Here is an 18972-nt window from a genome sequence, read left to right as displayed (position 1 = left end):
CTGTGATTTCAAACCGAGATCTAAGATTTGTGTTAATCACATATTCCTTAATTGCACTGCTTTGGGTGGGTGAGACCTTAAAGCTCATCCAGTTCCAGCTGTGGCTGCCCCTGGATCCCTGGAAGTGTCCAAGGCCAGGTTGGACAGGGCTTGGAGCAACCTGGGCTAGTGGAAGGTGTCCCTGCCCATGGCAGGGGGCAGGACTGGATGATCTTTAAGGTCCTTCCCAACCCAAATCATCTCATGATTCTATAACACACTCTTTTAAAAAATCATCACTTTTTTGGGGATAAATTTCATCGTAACATTTTTTGAAACAAAAGATTACTTTTAAAATTGGCACAAACGTTGCAACCAGGGTAAGAACTATCCCCGAAAAACACATTTAACCGCTTCAACCCCTGTTTTCTCACAGCACTTGATTTCCACTCCCTTGAACAGCCCCAGTCAATAACAACCAGGCCAGACCAGTCCTGAGCCTACGTGGTAAAAGCAGGTACTGCAGCAGTGCTGGTTGCAGGGGCTGTGCCGGGCACGGGTCAGCTCAGGGAAGCATCCCTGTGTCCTGGAGCCGCGCTCCACGCGCCCTTCCCGCTCTGCCGGGGCATCGCCCCCATCGATCCCTTCCCGGCTCCAGCCCGATCGATGCCGGGCCAGCTCTTTAATTACACCAGTGCTGAGGGGAACTCATCGATCCCCAGCTCGGGGGGACACTCCCCAAAGCTCAGCAAAGCCAGGGAAGCGCAGGGCGGCGGCTCCGGCCGGGATTCATCCCGGAGCAGTGCCCATGGACAGGCCAAGGAACCCTCCTGGCTGCGGGCTGGGAGCTCCCCCTGGCAGGTGTCACGGTCTGAGCGTGGGCTCATTACTCTAATTAATACAATATTAGCAACAGAGCTTCCTATCGATCCCTGACCCTCCCTTCCAATAGGAAATTCCAAGCTGGGAGGGAGGGACGTGGAGACCAACAGGTTTAAGGGTTTTAATCCACACCAGCTTTATGTTATCATTCCTAAAAGTCCTGTTGATTTCTTCCAGCAGCAAAAGGGATTTTACTATTATCCTTCATTAACTACTTTATTACCGGTAAATCAATTTTAAAAATAGTTTAAAAAGACCCCAAACAGATATATTTTAATAAATATGAAGAATAATAAATCGATTTTAAAAATAGTTTAAAAATACCTCAAACAGATATATTTCAATAAATATGAATACTAATAAATCGATTTTTAAAATAGTTTAAAAATACCCCAAACAGATATATTTTAATAAATATTAATAATAATAAATCGATTTTAAAACCAGCTTAAAAATACCCCAAACACATTTTAATAAATATGAATGATAATAAACAATCTAATAACATTAATACACAAAAATGAACATTAATAATGAAGCTGAGGTTTGATTTTAACAAAATAAAACTTATAGAATCACAGAATCATTAAGGTTGGAAAAGACCTTCAGGACCACCGAGTCCAACTTTCAAGAATTATTTATGTTGTTACAAAGTAAAATGTTTCTTTCCATCACCTAATGATTAAAACATTTAAATATGAATGACTGCATGTAGAATGTACTGTCATGTGCACATTTCATAGATATAACAGAAAAAAGAGACAGTACTCCTGAAATCATAATAAAAATGGGAAGTATTTGAAATTTTTGATTTTTCCCCCCCAAGCTTACAGTGCACCAGGGATGTTCCTTATTAGCAGGATCAATTCCACACGGATCAAATCATCCAGGACTCCCTAATCCCCCAACTTTGTCCTTTAAAACTCATTTAGAGCCTCATTCCCCCTCTCTGGAGGGGTGGGCAGCACTAATGGGCACCCCCTGCCTCCCCCAGCTCTGCCCTTTCATTCCCTATTCCCACAGGTGCTTCTCCTTGGAAATGCCCAAATGGCATCAACCTGTTGTCCGGCACATCCCTGAAAAGCTGAGCCTGCTGGAGAACCCTCCCAGGGATTAAAGCCCAGTGACCACCTCAAGCTGTTCCTCTGGCTGGGGGGAGGAAAGAGTCAGGGGGAAGTGAAATAAATCTTATTTTAAGGAAGGAAAATTCCAAGCGGGATCGTTTAAAGTAATTCCTCGTGTGCCAAATACATCACTGCCTATAAATTGGGGAAAAACTGGGAAATATTGAGTTTTGTGATGGTGCTAAAGGGGATTTTTGGGTTTAAACACAGTGATATCGTAGTTGTTAACAAAATCTGAGACTTCTAATAGAAAATATAAAATATAAACATGTTACTTGGCCTGCAGGGGACATCAAAAGCTCTGCCCAAGCCCAAGCTACAGCCCTTACTTTGTAAAATATCTTGTATTTCTCTTGAACACGTTGGGTTTATTTCCGTGCCACAAAGGGAAGGAAGGGCTGCACTGCTGTTCCTGTGGTGGCACTCAAAGCCCCATTCCCAAGGGATGAGATTGGAAATCACCCCCAGGACACCCACGGGATTTGTCCACCTCGGCAGGAACAGCCCGGGGAGGGAAGGGGGTGTCCCAAACCAGCTCCTGAGGGAATATCCAAAAAGAAACCTATTTTTAACACACAAACTGACATCCCATTCCAAAGGTTTCTGCACATAATCTTAGTGCCAGGGGAGAGGAATTCCCAGCAACAATATTTAAGGATTCCCAGCACTCTTCGCAACTATAAATCCACTAAAACTAAAAATCCACTGTCAATATTTGAGGTTATTGCAGGGCCAGATTACAGGAATTCTCCATAAGAATATTTAGGGATTCCCAACACTCTTTGCAACTCTAACTGTCAATATTTGGGATTATTATTCACTTCTAAGACTAGGAAAACATGTGGAAATGGTGAACAGTGCTGAGTTCAGCTGGACTTGATGATCTCGGAGGTGTTTTCCAACCTTAATGATTCCACGATATAATTTTCTACTCGGAAAAAGAATCAACTTGTGTTTTCACACCAAAAAAAAAAAAAAAAGAGAAAGAAAAAAGCTAAACATTAAATTGCTGCTTCAACAAACTGTTATTCCATGTCTCACCAGTCCATTAAAGGCAGTAATTTAATCAGTTTGTATTTTCTCGGGAAAATCTCATTCAGAGAAATTTTATTGCCAGCGATCTAAATAGTAAATACTTATTATCCCCTCCAAATGAGGTTTTGCTTGCCAAGGGCAAACCCACGGCTGTTATTGGAGAGCTCTGTCAGAGCACAAGAAGTTAAAAAGGTTATAAAGATCCCATTAATGTCACGGCACTGTCGGGGGAGGGCCTGCGAGTGCTCAGTAATTGAGGCCTTTATTCAGTGTATTAGCACGGCCAAGGGCCCGTTAATAGGGTGCTTTAGGCTTTATTTGCCTCAGCCCCATAATCACCTCCACACAGTGAATCCTGTAAATTTATCTGCTGGAGAGCACCGAGGGTTTTATCATCCTGGGGAGGCTCAGGCTTGGAATAAAATGGCAATAATCTCCAGCTTTAAGGCAAAGAGGAGGCACAGCCCGTGGGGCCACGAGCAAGTGGTGATGGGGACTAATTGGGGACTAATTGGGGGCAGTGACGTGGGAAGAGCGCTGGGAAAGGGTACAGGGAAATGCGTGTTTCACCATAAAAACGCTGGGAATAAGGATGTAAAATAAGCTTTGAACAGTCAGTCTGTAATGCTGAGAAACCTAGAAATGGTACAGCCCAAAAGATAATATTAAGATAGATAAAAAGTAATATATTTCTCACTGGGAGGGTGGGGAGGCCCTGGCACAGGTTGCCCAGAGAAGCTGTGGCTGCCCCTGGATCCCTGGAAGTGTCCAAGGCCAGGTTGGACGGGGCTTGGAGCAACCTGGGCTGGTAGAAGGTGTCCCTGCCCATAGCAGGGGGTGGCACTGGATGGGCTTTAAGGTCCCTCCAACCCAAACCAGTCTGGGATTCCATGTGCTCTTCCACAACTTATTTCTTTCCCCCCCTGAGCTTCCCCACACTCCAGACCAGGAAATCCAGAACAAAGTGTTCCTGCAAGTCAGGAAGGTGTGGGAGCCAAACCCAGAGGTGCAGGTGGGCACATCAACGTGAGGGACAATCCCACACTGGGTTGGGTTGGAAGGGACCTCAGAGCACATCCAGTGCCACCCCTGCCATGGGCAGGGACACCTCCCACTAGCCCAGGTCTCTCCAAGCCCCGTCCAACCTGGCCTTGGACACTCCCAGGGATCCAGGGGCAGCCACAGCCTCAAATTCCAGGATGGAATTCTGCTGCTTATTTCCAAAAAACAACTGCTCCTACTTCCCCTTTTCATACTGACACAGGAACTAACAGAAAACACTAATTAATAGAAACTCTGCTCAGAACACCAATTCACTGCATTTTCAGTAAAACAACCTGCCAGGCACAACTTCAGTTATTATCAGTTTTCAGTGTGGAAATTAATTAATTTCTATTAAAATCCTTGATAACACAAGCAAAACCAGACACTGCTGCCTCCCCCCTCCTCCAGTGTCCTGTAAATACACAATAAAATAAATGACACCTCATTTAATCTCCACTGGTGCAGTTAATGACCCTGAGCCTGGACACAGCTCCATCCCCACAGAGCTCCGTGCTCAGCTCATGTAGGACCAGCTCAGGGTTCCAAGCACTTGTTCTTTTTCAACATAAATGTGAATATCCCATTTTCCATAAAGAACTGAGAATCCATGATGGAGCCTTCCCTTCATGCTTTCTTGCCCTGAGTTAATATCAGTGGAATCACAATTTGCTCTTCCTCAAAGAGCCTCATCACTGCAAAATCATTCACACTTCTCAGAGAAGACTCTCCAAGGCCTTAAGATCAACAGCATAAAATGCTCAAAAGCTTTAAGAAAATACTCTGATTAAATAGTTTTATTGAGCATTTTAAGAACATAAAGAGATACTTGATGGCTAAACAAAGAAGCCTGTCCAGAAGTCTTCAATAATAAATTACACTGTACCCACAGAGAAGAGCAATAGAACGGGAATTAAAGGGAGGATCTGACATTAAAGCACCTAATTTGATTTTTCACATAAGCTGTGTTTTGAAATACTTCTTTTTTCCTTGCTGGGGTAATCAATACAAGTGATGTGGCAAAGGACAGAGGTTTTCATTACGGTTGCCTCTTATTAAAGACCCCGTTTTGCCCTTTCCAATGGATCACAGTGTAATTCCTTAATGGGCTTGTGGCCACATGGCTGCAATCACTAGCTGCACATTTAATTCAGAGTGAACTTTCCTGGCTCCACATTTGGAAGAGCATTAGAAGAAAGTCCAGCTCTTCATTTCAAAAAAAGAAGGCTAAAACCCACCTCTCTGTCTGTGTGTAGACAGATATATGGTTTCTACCTGCCAATAAACTGCTCAAATAAAGGACACTGTCTTTACCATTTTATCACGTCCTAAAAGGCATCCAGAGGGTGCTTCAAATCACAGCTCTGCCTCTCCCCTTCCCACTCTTTGGTTTAGGATCAGAGGAAGATGGTTCAGGTCTCCCCTCCCAGCCAAACACCACACAAGGAATCAGGAGCTGGAAATGCCACAGGCAAACACAGCTCTGGGCAGGGAAGGTTTGCTCATCACACATTTGGGAGATGTTTTTCAGGAGGCTCTGAATGCTCCCTCAGCTGTTACTGTGTGAAGCTCCCAGAGCAGATCCTGAGAGGGTTTGAGCTGCCAGGGAAGATCTTCAAAGGGAAGATACTCGTTTGCCTTTGGATGAAATTATTAATATATAAAATAAAGATACAACTTGAACACCTTCCACTAGCCCAGGTTGCTCCAAGCCCCATCAAACCTGGCCTTGGACACTTCCAGGGATCCAGGGGCAGCCACAGCTTCTCTGTGCCAGGGCCTCCCCACCCTCACAGCCAGGAATTCCTTCCCAGTATTCCATCTGTATCTCCCCTCCTTCAGCTTAAAGCCATTCCTCCCTGTCCTGTCCCTCCATCCCTTGTCCCCAGTCCCTCTCCAGCTCTCCTGGAGCCCCTTTAGGCCCTGCAAGGGGCTCTCAGCTCTCCCTGGAGCCTTCTCTCCTCCAGGTGAACCCCCCCAGCTCTCCCAGCCTGGCTCCAGAGGATTGTTGAAGATGTCTGTTTTCCAGTGAATTAAGGGACTACTTGTTCCAACCTTTTGTACAGAGCCCCTAATTAAATTTTAAAGAGAAAAAGAAAAATCCTTTGTTTTAGACAGCTAGAACTTTAAAATTTCTCAAAATAACAGCATTTATAGCATTTTAAATGATAAAGCCCTCTTATTGTTATAGAAGCTTAAAGTCTGCTTTTCAAGAGATTATGGCAGAAAACATCATTTAAAATCCTTTCAAAATAACTAAAGTTACCAAACACCCTCAGGACAAATCTTTAAAAAATACACATATTAAATACTCATAAAATAAAGATGTTTAAACAAGCAAAAGGAAAAAAAAGAGTCTATTCTAATAGCAATTCTTCCTATTAGTCTCATAAGTATGAGGACAGATGTTTTGCTTGTTTAAAATATGTTGGGGATCTTCTCTTTAAGAAGCTTTATGGGCCCCCCACATTTGCAAAAGCATAGGTATGAGAACTCCTCTTAAACCACCCAAAAATTCCTACAAATGATGGGCAATCAGCCTTCTAAAAAGCCCAATAGGACTGAAGAAGTCTTTGCAAAACACCCCCTGCTCCATTTTAAGATTTATTCGGTCGCCACCTCACCATCATCCCTAAATCTGGTGGGACACCAAGGCACTTTTCATCCCAGATGAAAATCCTCAGCTCCTGCTCGAATGAAAATCCCAAAATTACTCCAATCCCAGAGTTTGGCTTGCAGGAGGCATTAATCAGGAATCACAAATCCACACAGCACATTAGGCAGGAGTTGTGATGATAAGGACGTTGACTAATGGGCTCCGAGCTGGAAGGGTCAATCATAAACTCATCAAATGCTTCATTTCATTTCTTAATTTGGACAAACACAATTTGTTTATGGGAAAGATATCAGGTGTTCTTGCATGAATAATGGCTGTGAAAGCAAACTCCATTAATCAGCCCCTGATTACAAATGACTCCGAGATTGTTTGTTCTAATTTCATTCATTTGGGTCAACAAAGAAAACACGAGCGAACGAAACCACTTGGAGGAAACGGCACATTTAGTTCTCCAGATTTAATAAAGTTGTGATAAATGTCCTTTCAATCACTGAAACAGGAATTTTATTACCCACACTGAATACTGTTCTTGAAAAAAAAATTAATGCATGTGATTTACAAGTTGATCATGTGGGCACAGAACAAGATCTTCAGGTGCTGGACAACTACTGAACTCAGAAAAATGTCCCTGTATTCCAGGTTTTCCTGAAAGGATGGATGTGAAAAGCACAAACTCAGCAGGTTTTGATTTCCACTCAATGATGAAAGTGATGGAATGATTAAAAATCTGTCTTTGAAATACAACAACAGTGAGTTCCACACCTGCAGCTGAGGGACCTTCGCCCCACACACAGCCATGGGTATCCCTGGACAGCCCTGCAGTTCTCTCCCAGTGGAAAAACAGCAGACAGGGCACTAATTATTAATTACAGCTTCTCATCTCAGTCTGGAGCTAAGGAGGGAATGAAGATGGTGACATGGGGGCCTTCAGGGCTGTTCCATCACAGACTCTCCAGGACTGTCCCAAATCACTGACTCCCTCAAACCATTGTTGTCCCTCAAAAGGGCACCATGAGCTAAAATCCACCAAAACAAAGGCAGTATTTATCAATGAAATCCATAGAATCACAGCATGATTTGGGTTGGAGGGACCTTAAAGTCCATCCAGTCCCACCCCTGCCATGGGCAGGGACACCTTCCACTAGCCCAGGTTGCTCCAAGCCCCGTCCAACCTGGCCTTGGACACTTCCAGGGATCCAGGGGCAGCCACAGCTTCTCTGGGCAACCTGTGCCAGGGCCTCCCCACCCTCACAGGGAATTATAGCCTAATTTAATCTAATCTAAAGCAGAGGTTCCCTTCAGATGAGGGAGAGATTCCAGCACACTGGAGATCAGGGACACCGGAACACTAACAAGCTCCCACCAGCCAGCCCTGGTGCTGCTGGGCACATGGGGCACTTTAAAGCCCTTTTCTGGGCATTCACAGTATAAAATCCAGGCACTGGATTTCATATCCATACTACAAAAACACCCTCTGCTTGCACTTGTAGAAAATCTAAACAGAAGGGTGACAAACATCCCAAGTCATCCAAGGTGACTCAGAACAAACCTCATGGACACCCGTCCTGGTTCCTGCTTTACTGAGCACAGCCCAGATGAGGCACCTGGACAGACAGGAGGGGGTGACAGATCATGTAAAATAGGAGAAATTAATATTTTCCCATCAATATCACAAAATAACATTCCCCAAAAGACACACTAAATCAGAAACAAGCCCCACCACCACATATGGTTTCTGCAGCCAGAACAGTGGATAATTAAATTACCAGTTGCTAAATATGAATTGATATAAAACTTAAGGTAACTGAAAAATTGTCTTTGACTTGAGATCAATGGCAGGACTGAAAGATTCATCTGCACATAATTAGCAGAGAGATTTGCATCAAAATCATGTATCCATATGCTGCAATAGGACTGAAGCCCATTAGTTCTCTTGTAAGGCTGAGATACTTCTGGTAGCACAAAAAAAAAAGGTCTCTAACAAAAAAAAAAAAAGAAATTCTAAAAGCTTTAGAATTATTTCTGAAGGGCAATAAATGTTCATTAACTAATAAAGTTACTCTTAAGTCTATTTATAGGCTCTGGTTTACATTATGGCCTCCCTGCAAGGACTCATTGGCTTCTTAATCTAGAAAAAAAAGTAGACATTCTTCAAAAACAGGTCAAAGAAATTATTTTTTAATCTCTTATAAGAACCTAAAAGAGGTTCCTGAAGTGAAGAGCTTTTAAACACTAATAGAATGATTACATATATTGCAAAAGTGAATTATTTAGATTCAAACACATTCTCTACCTGCATTTAATTCAAACCCTGTGTTCTTTCAGCAACCATGAAAATGAAGTTGAATTAATTGTTTAATTAATTATTATTATTCAAGTGTCTACTTTGCTCACCAGTGACACAAACCAGCTGCACCTCAAAAGTCCCATATTTTGTCAGGATGAGACCACTGATATGTTAAAATAGTAATTACTTGGAGTAGTGACACTTTTTTCTGCAGTTGTCGCTTTGCATGCAGAAATTATTATTTTTTAGTACTCTAATGAGACTATGAAGCTGTGCCAAGAGATCAGGAGCAAGGACTGGATGAAGAAATGGATCTCATGTCCAGCTGTCCCAGCACTTGCCCATGGCTGTGAAGCTCACTGGTGCTGACCATCAACGTGAGCTCAAAGACCTTCTGCATTTTCTGAAATCCCATCTTAAACCACCTGAAATTCTCATAAAACGTAATATAAAAATTAGCTGCCATAAGTTTATTCCAACATCAATTTTCTTTTTGGTTTTTTTGTGGGTTTTTTTCATGAACAGTTTAATTCTTACGTGGCTCAGTTTGGTTCAAGTTCTCTTTCTGTCGACGTCAACGAAATGGTTCCTGACACCGAAATCTGCTGAGCAGGAATCAGCAGCTGACCCAGAAACTGGGTTCATTAACTCCATAATTAGATTGATTTCCTAAATTAGCCAGTTTTTCAAGAACAGGATAAACCTCTGCTCTGGAGCCAGGCTGGGAGAGCTGGGAATTTTCACCTGGAGAAGAGAAGGCTCTGGGGAGACTTGAGAGCCCCTTCAGGGCCTGAAGGGGCTCCAGGAGAGCTGGAGAGGGACTTGGGACAAGGGATGGAGGGACAGGACACAGGGAATGGCTTCCCACTGCCAGAGAGGAGGTTTACATGGGATATTGGGAAGGAATTCCTGGCTGTGAGGGTGGGGAGGCCCTGGCACAGGTTGCCCAGAGAAGCTGTGGCTGCCTCTGGATCCCTGGAAGTGTCCAAGGCCAGGTTGGAGCAACCTGGGCTAGTGGAAGGTGTCCCTGCCCATGGCAGGGGGTGGGACTGGGTGGGCTTTAAGGTCCTTCCAATCTAAACCATTCTGGGATTCTGTAACTGTAAAATCTTCCATCTCCAAAGATGGGCCCACAGCAGGAGATATCACAAAAACTTGGAAGTCTCTCTATTGAGGCACTGAGCAGAACTGAGCAGGAGAAACCTAAAAAAAAATTAACCGTTTCACCAATCAAGACTTGTGAACTCCCCTGTGGAGTGCAGGGACATAGTTAGAGGTGGCAGAATCCATCATGGATCAGATCCTCATGGAATGGAAGAGCTCCCTGAGACTCCTGAAGCCCAGAGATCAAAACCCTTCCCCTCCACAGCTCCAGGAAGATGGAGCATTCAGCATCTCTCCTGGCACCAAGTGGAAATCCAACTGCACAGCCCACCTGGATCATTTGGAGGCACTTCACAAGTGTAATTCCAGCTTATTTTCCTTTGAGACAGGGAATAGTAATGAACTTCCCAGACTGGTGAAGACTCACCATGGAGAAAACTTCTTCTCCTTAGCTGGGGGTTCAAGAAATGCTGCACAAAACACCTTCAAAATCCTTTTTAGCACATCCGTGTTTGCCACGGAGAGAAAAGGTAATTCCATAAGAGATTTTTGCTCTCCAAAACTGAGATTTTTATATAAACTGAAGTAAAATTCAATTATCCAAAGTGTCAATCGACGCTACTCAAAACAACTCCTTGAAATGGATAGAAATAAGAATTTTATATTCAATCAAACTGAGCACACCCACACAGCAATTAAATTAATCTCTTTGTCCATATTCAGCAAATTTTAAGCCTGTTATAAGTTCAAATTCTTGCAATTTCTGGGACAAACCTTATTTTAAAAGCAGTTTTAAATTTCCACGAAACAAGTGAAATATTTTAAGTCTTATTTCATCCTCTGTGTCTATACAGCCACATATGTTATCCATCCTCCTAAAATTCATTGCAGAATTCGAAATTCAAATGGAAGCCACGGAGTTTTCAGTGGGAAGAACACAAACAGCAAAGCTGAGAGAAAAGCATCAACAAAACGAGAAATCCATAACCACTCCACAAATTTGGCAGTTGAAAAGAAGCCCCAATAAAAGGAAATTTTTCATACTTGTTGCCACCTGCCCCCCTCCCTGCTCTGCATGGCTAGAAAAGAGCAAAATAGAGGCCAACCTATTTAACTAAACAGTTTTTATTAAAGCAAAAGAAAAGCAAGAATCTATAAAGTACCAAGTGATCCTATTAGTTCCACCAGACTAAAATCATACAGTCTACGTATGTGGTCCTTTCAGCCACATCTGTTATGAGCCATTTTGATGCCCAAAAGCAGAGAATATTTGACTATATTTACCAGGCACTGAGTGCAAATGGGGATTTTTCTCCTCAGTAATAACAAAGAAGCTGTAAGAATTATAAAACATTTGTGTTTGCAACAGTTAAGGCCAAATTAGTTGTTGTATCCTGTGATTTTTCTCTTTAAGGAATATGTAAAATGCAACAAAGGCACAGAATTAAAGGCAGCAATTTGATGGCGTAATTCAGAGATAATGAGCTAAATATCCAATATCCAGAATTGCAGCCAAACAGATAAATGTTAAATGCTTGTGATTTGTATTCACCCATTTTTAGTGTCAATTGTTAATGTCCCATTAGTGCCTCCATCCTGAAGTTTCCTTTAAATAAACTCCAGGACGAATTCTTTGCACAAAACCGCCCCATTCTTGAGTGCTCTTTCAGCCAGAGATTGAAATGCAGATTCCAAAAATACATCAGTCACTTATTTCAACTCTAGACCTTTGAAAATCCAGATCAATTGCCTTTTGTCAGCGTCTTTATATGGAGAGCAAGACATTTCTGCTTAGCACCATGGAAAAGCTTTGGGAGCCCTTTGGAAGAGGCAGGAATATTGATGGTTTGAAACCTCCACGTGCTGTTTCAGAGGAATTTATTGACATTTTTGGAATATTCATCCGCGTTTGAATCTCTGCGAGGAAACACTGGTGCCACGGGGCAAATTAAGGTGTGAATGAAGAAGCTTTGAAGCTGTGAGGTTTGCTGTTTGTCCCCAGTTTAGGGTTTGAAGCAAGGAGAGAACTTTTCCCCTAAAACCGGCGAGCGGAGCGACGTTTAACACAAAACCTCCCTTCCTTCTGGGCAGTGGAGTCTGGGAAAGGAATCACAGACACCCAAGTGGTTTGGCAACTGTAAGTGACAGAAGCTGAGCTAAATCCTCTGTTTACACTGGGGATTAGGAGGGGGGATTGTGCCGGGATGGTCAAGGGAACCTGCTCCCCGTCAGCCCGTGGGGCAGCGCCACAAAGGCGCGGCCTGGTAGGAAGTGACCCATAAACGGCTCCTGAGCAAGGATTTACACAAAGCCAGTCTGCCCCATAGAAACTCCATATGACCATTAACTGGCCGGCATGGCCTGCCAGGAGGCCTAATTACAGCCCTACAGAGCCCCGGAACAAAAGCTGGAGAGCTTTAGCCCAGGGATGATCTGCTTTATACTGACTTGAGAGAGTCCATATAGAGCCACAAAGAGAAAGAGGTTTAGCTTGGAAATTCTCCCAAGGGACAAAGCATTGTGGCTGAGTCTGGAAGGCCCACATGCAACATACTTCAGATGGGCTTAAAACATCCCACCCTCTCCAAATTAACATTCAACTACTGCCTGCTTAACATCTGCTCGAGCACGGCGACTTGGGGGAGCTCGTCAGGGGCTGCAAGAGCCTTCCTGGCACCTCAGTATTAAGAAATCTAATTCAACAAAGTCACATAAATACGAATTCAGAGCCCAGACCAACGGCTTCTACTTCGATAAATCAAAAATCAGTTGCCTCGAGGATTAAACTGGAGGCTTTCAGCACCTCCCAGCATTGCCCTTAATGAGAACAAAGGTACTGACATTAATTACACACACAAAGAAAAACAATATTTAACCAAGTCAACATGAACACAGGACTTGCAGACAAAACTTCTCGCCAGCACTATAGTACCTGGATGTAAAAACAGCCACCTTCCTCTCCTCCCTCACACACACACACAGGTGAATATTTTTTATTTCACCAGCTCTCCCACAATGAGAGACCAGAAGTCACAATTCCCATCTCCAAAATGCACCAGAGAGAAATAAATCTAAATAAAAAGAACCTGTTCAACTACTTGTTACCTCCTGTCCCTTAGATATTTCCTGAAATTACATCTAAGTTAAGCGGATTTTCCCCAAGATCCCAAATATCTGCAACAGGGAAATTCAGAGAGGAAAATAAAGACAAGAAATTCAAGAAATTGCCCAGAGAAGCTGTGGCTGCCCCTGGATCCCTGGAAGTGTCCAAGGCCAGGTTGGGCTTGGAGCAACCTGGGAAGGGGAAGGTGTCCCTGCCCATGGCAGGGGTGGCACTGGATGGGCTTTAAGGTCCTTCCACCCCAAACCATTCCAGGATTCCATGATGTCAGCAGGGATGAACCAGGAGGGGACCATCCCAAATGTCTCTCCAACACTTGTTGGTAATTTTGAGCCCCTGGTTTGTTTGTCCAAACCATGGAGGAGCACAGAGTCATTACCAACCACATCCAGGTGGGATTAAAGCCCAGCTTTTATCCCACTCAGCGGGATTGGAGCAATTCCTGTAACATGTACAGCCAGATATTCCACAAGTTCATTCCCAGGTTTGGGATGGACTCTGTCTCAAGCCCTACACACACGAACAACAGCTTCAATCATCGTTAACAGCTTCGTTCATCGTTACCAGGGACGGAGTTAATTTATCTTATATCCAATTCCATCAAACAGCAACAACAATGAACCTGCTGACCCTGAGCTCCTGGAATGGTCTAACACAAATTTATTCTTCATTTTTAACACCAAAAGGTGAAAAAAGTACTGATTTTGCAATGAGTAAACACGCTAAAAGACGTTGAAATAACACTCCTTTCCCTCCAATTTAATAAAAATTAAATGCAATGGACTGAATGCAGGACTGGGGGAAGAAGGTGGGGGGTGATTTCAGAAAGGCCTGAGGTGCCCAAGACTTAAATAAAGCCAGGAAAGGACTTCTGGCTGTATTTTGGGTGGCAAAAAAGACTTTAAGTCTCTTTGGCTCTTTATGAACAACTTACAGTTCCAATCCAAGATTCAGCCCTCAGTGGTGAATATTTAAATTTAACAATGCCACAGACCTTTGATACGTTTTGGGAAATTTTGGAGCCCAGGTCGTGATGATGTACAGCCCAGAGTTACCTTTTCTACATTAAAATTAAAATATTGAAATGAAAAACTGAGGTGTGAGCGATGGGAGCAGAACACACACATTGTGCTTTTGAGGTCAGGGCTGTCACATCTATTTTATAATTACATGTTTCAAGGATTTATTAAAAGTTCTGGAGAACAAGGAACGAATTGGAAGGCAGACAACGCAAAAAGCTGGATTTCTTTTGGAAAACAGACACCAGCAATGTGAGAAGATTATTCCTAAAAACCAAAGGTTTGAAAAGGGGGAAAATTAAAAAAAAAACAAAAAACAAAAAACATTTTTCTTGGAAATTGCTGCCTTTAAGTTAAAAATGCAAATAGGAAAGTAAAGAGAAACATGGACTTATTACAATATATATGAAATACTGAAAGCTTTCCTTCTTGTGTGACAAGCTGACGGAGTTTAATAAGAAAATCAAAACAGGAATGCTAAAATGGGAATGTTTCTCTCTGTAGAGAATTAATTTGTAGATCTGCCTCTTGATCTGAGCTGTTTGGAAAGCTTTGGAAAAGTCTTTTGGAAAGCTTGCCATCACTTCAAATAAATAAATATATACATGCACTAATTCAGATCAGTCCTAAAAAATAAAGAAAGAAAATTAAAAAAATTTAAACCCCAAAATTTTGGAGGGGACAGAATAAAGTCTCAGTAACAGCAGCAGCCAGAGTGTAAAACACCACTTATTTTTATTTCCTTAAAGGGATTTACCAAGTGCCAATGACAATGCAAACCAGATTCATCTTAACCTGGAATTTTAGTGACTCGCAGAGAACGGGACTCAACATTTGCCAAAAACTGGATAAAACTGTTACGTGATATTACAAAAATTAAATGTATTTCTGAAGAATATCATTTTACTCACCAGCTGCCTCCAGAACCAGCTGTAGCCTGGCCTTGGCCTGTTCAGCAGGAGTCTGAAAGAGAGGATTTATCAACCTTAGAAGTGTTTGGACATTTGAGACTCAAGGTCCGGCGCTCCCGGCGCCAACGGGGAGCTCCTGCTTCCACCAGCCAAGAACCTTCCAGCTGCAACCAGCCCTGCCACACTGAGCTGGGGATTATCAAGGGAACCTTCAGAACTGACAAGGAACATTGTCCCCGTTGTGCTGTGGCACCAGGACCAGGCTGAGCTCCACCACCACGGCCAGGCTGGAACCCACCCCCACCAAACCCTCCCTGCTCCTGGGGGCAAACCCACAAAACCAGGGCTCACAAACACACTCCAAAGCTGCCCTTAACATGATCAATATGGCCAGTTTTGCACACTCCTGTCGTGCTCCCTTTGGATGTTTTCCTCTCCTTTAAGGTATTCCTTGGCATCTGCCGGGCTGAGGGAACACATTGTTGGCCGTGTCCCCACTATGCAAATGCTCCCCAGTGATGTTGCACTGTGTCCAATGTGCTTGCCACCCCTCTAAATTTGAAGCCACTCAAACGTTGCCACAGTTAAATTTATACACAAACCCCATTTGTCACGGAGTTCAGAAGTTGATTATTTCTGGAAGCGTCGGGAAAGTTTGGGAGGTTTCTGCTCTGCACTAAAAAACAAAGGGATGGAAATTTTTAGTGCTTAGAAAACTCTTCTAGGCAGACATTGCCACTGGAACATTTTTTTCTGATAACCAGTTGGAGTCTGTACCCTCCCAGTTTCACCCCATTTCCCATACAAGTGTTAATCCAGGGAAAAAAGGCTGACAGGGTCGGGATAGTCCAGCCTGGAGAAAAGAAGCTCCAGGGTGACATAATTGTGGCCTTCCAGGACCTGAAGGAGCTACAAGAAAGATGGAGAGAGACTATTTACAAGGGCTGGAGTGACAGGACAAGGTGGAATGGCTTCCCACTGCCAGAGGGTAGGGATAGATGGGATAAAACAGGAGCTCCACCAATCCCGACACAACTGATCCCCCTCTTCCCACTCCTTTTCCTACTCCTGCCATGGAGGTACGAGTATGTCTTGTTGGTATAAGGTAGGACAGACTAAAATCCTTCTTTTACTGAGCAATATCCCACTGGGAACTGCCCAGGCAGCTGCTTTGGGGGCGCCTTCCCCTCTGCCCTCACACCAAGTGCTAATTGCTTCACGGACACGGCTTTACCCGCAGGAGAACTCCACACAGATGCCATTATTAGCAATCAATATGCCCTAAACAACAAGCACACGAAGGATTCTTAAATAAAGGTGACTAAGTTGGCCTCAGAAAGCGTTTTTCCAACCGGTGAATGAGGCCAATACTCGGGAAAAGGAGGACAAAGACAATTTCAGCCGAAAATCACCATCAGACCCTCAAAGGAGCCGGCAGCAATTGTGAGGACAACCAGCAATGTGTGATAATAACCAGCTCCTGGAGGTTACTATTGATTTAGGAGACCATTAAGTGACAAATTCAGAAAGGCCCTCAGGAAACCTAAAAATGATTGGTGGGGGAAACATTATCAGGGTGATGTCGAGCACCGGGCGCAAAACGAACCCGCGTATTTTCCTCGCGGTCTCAAGCACGACACAGAAGGTAAAGAATTCAAATAGAGCAAAAAAAAAAAAAAAATAATAGAACTACTTCTGGTGGCAGTTGGTGAAGGTGCCCACCAACTGTGGAATTCCCTAAAATTCTTCACCCAGCACATCCTAAAACGACCTAAGGTGTCTCAAGCATCTCCAGTGACTGATTTTCCTCACATCCAAAAGTCTCTGGTGACACGCTGGAGTGACATTTCAGAAACTCCTGGTGTTCACAGGACACCCCAAACCACAGATATCCACTGATCAATAGCTGCTATTAATATCTCAAGCCAAAATTTCATTAGATGTACTCCATTTTTCATGCCAGTTGTTTTAGGAAGATGTGACACATCCTTCTTACTTTGTATTTCTTTGCAGCTCATCTACTGAATCCCATCACTACTGCTTTGATAATTTTTGTATTTTTAATAAAATTACACTAAAACCAGCCTCTCACAACTTTAAATTTGGTGCATTTTGTGTAAATCCTCCCCACAAGTTGCTGTGTGTGATTGGCAGCTCCAGACATGCCAGGAGTGCCATGGTTGGCTTCCAAAATATTACATTTTGAGGGGATTCAGTTTTTAAATTTACTAATTAATATCTTCGAACAAACCCTTTAATTCAGGTACAGATTTTCTTTGTTAAATTATTCCTGCTCCTTGGGATGAATCACAAACCTTTTTGACTGAGAAAGGTGAAAAATTGAGAAAAAAACTTGAGAAAGGTGAAGTTTATGAAGAGAGTCCAAGTTTCTGTTGGAGCCCAGGACTGGGAATATTGCTGAGCAGAGCATGTGGCTCTTGGCATCCCTGGAAAACCATATTATCCCAAGATTCCAGCAGTTCATGGCCTGTAGTATTCTGAGGGGCAATGCTCCCTTCCCAAATTTTGCTGATTATGGAATTTCATACAGAATGTGTCTAAAATGTGCCAAAACTGGACATGTTCAGTTCCTTCTGTTCATCATTAACGACACTGGGTGGGCAAAATTTACCTACAGGACTTCTCTGTCTTAAAACATCTCGATAAAAACATCAATTAATTGTGATTGTGATCAATTTTTGTAGGTTTTTTTACATGAATCCTTTTTCTTTGCATTTGATAAAGACAAACCCAACAGTCCTTTGGCCCTCAAGAGGAAAATTCCAGTCTAAAAGCAAAATCTGAACAATACCCCAAGGACTCAGTGAATAAGCACTAATTAGGTACCTCCATATATGATCTCAAAAGCTGAGCACAATTCCATCCTCCCTCTTTAACTCCAGCCTTGTCATCCTTTTCCTGGGGACATTTATCCAACCTTTCCCAACCTGATGAGCTCAAAAAAAAAGGTTAAGGAAAAGTGTAATGAACAAAAAGAAGAAACAAAACACACATTTCCCAGTTGTCTGAGGAGGTGGCTGCCCAAGACTCCTGGGAATTCTTCCAAAGGGGGTCAGAAACCAAAAGCAAATGTTGTTTGGAATGAATTCCAGAGAAAAGAAGGGTTGGCAAGGTTGAGAATATAAGAGAAATTCCCAAGGGGAGCGAAGCAGAGGAGAGGTTTCCCCTGTGGAATGAGGTGTCAGAGAAGTTGAGGTCGGTTGGGATGAAGAGGATTGTTCTGTAGGGATAAAGCCCTGCCACTGAATGGCTGGAATTCCCATGGAGAAAGGAGCAAAAGGAAACCAAATCACATTAATTGACTGTCTGAGTGGGGTCTCCATTGGTAAAACAGCCTCATCTCCCAAATCTGTCCAATCTCTCAAACACAGGGGTACAGGGCCTGGAAAGACAAGCTGATGTTTCCCTGGAAGTGCCAAAAGGTTTGAATTCAAGTCCTGTGTAAGACCAGAAAATCAGGAATCAGGGCCCAAAATCACCAAAATCCACTTCTCCCAGGAATCAGAAATTGCTGCCTGTTCATGTTACACTGGAATGGTTTTACAGCTGCAGTGGGGATCTGGGAATGACACTGAATGATGGCAGCCCATCCAATTTATTTTCCCAATTTATAGGGAAAGCCAGCATTTGGGATACAGGACACTGACAGGCTTAACTGGACAGTGATAACCCAGATAGTGGGATACAGGGAATGCTGATAAACACAGGGAATGCCATGGGGAGACTCTTCCTATGTCACCACATTCCCAAAAACCAACCAATCCAGGGAAAACCCAGCTGGGCCTCATCAGGAGCAGCCAAAAGGCCACCTCGGGGTGTCAGTGCTGGGAA

General features: G+C 43.3%; 1 protein-coding gene across 2 annotated transcripts in view; it reads right to left on the bottom strand.

The window, feature by feature from the left end:
* RSRC1 (arginine and serine rich coiled-coil 1) overlaps positions 1 to 18972 on the bottom strand; it is a 104742-nt gene that overhangs the window by 29746 nt on the left and 56024 nt on the right. For both annotated transcript variants that reach the window (XM_032698122.1, XM_032698123.1), the window contains one exon: positions 15121 to 15172. In XM_032698122.1, coding sequence (XP_032554013.1) covers positions 15121 to 15172 — 52 coding nt within the window. The remainder of the gene's footprint in view (positions 1 to 15120; positions 15173 to 18972) is intronic.

This window comes from Chiroxiphia lanceolata, chromosome 10, assembly GCF_009829145.1.
Source record: "Chiroxiphia lanceolata isolate bChiLan1 chromosome 10, bChiLan1.pri, whole genome shotgun sequence".
NCBI classification, from domain to species: Eukaryota; Metazoa; Chordata; class Aves; order Passeriformes; family Pipridae; genus Chiroxiphia; species Chiroxiphia lanceolata.
Note: the sequence above shows the minus strand (reverse complement) of the source record. Positions and strands in the feature narration are given on the sequence as shown.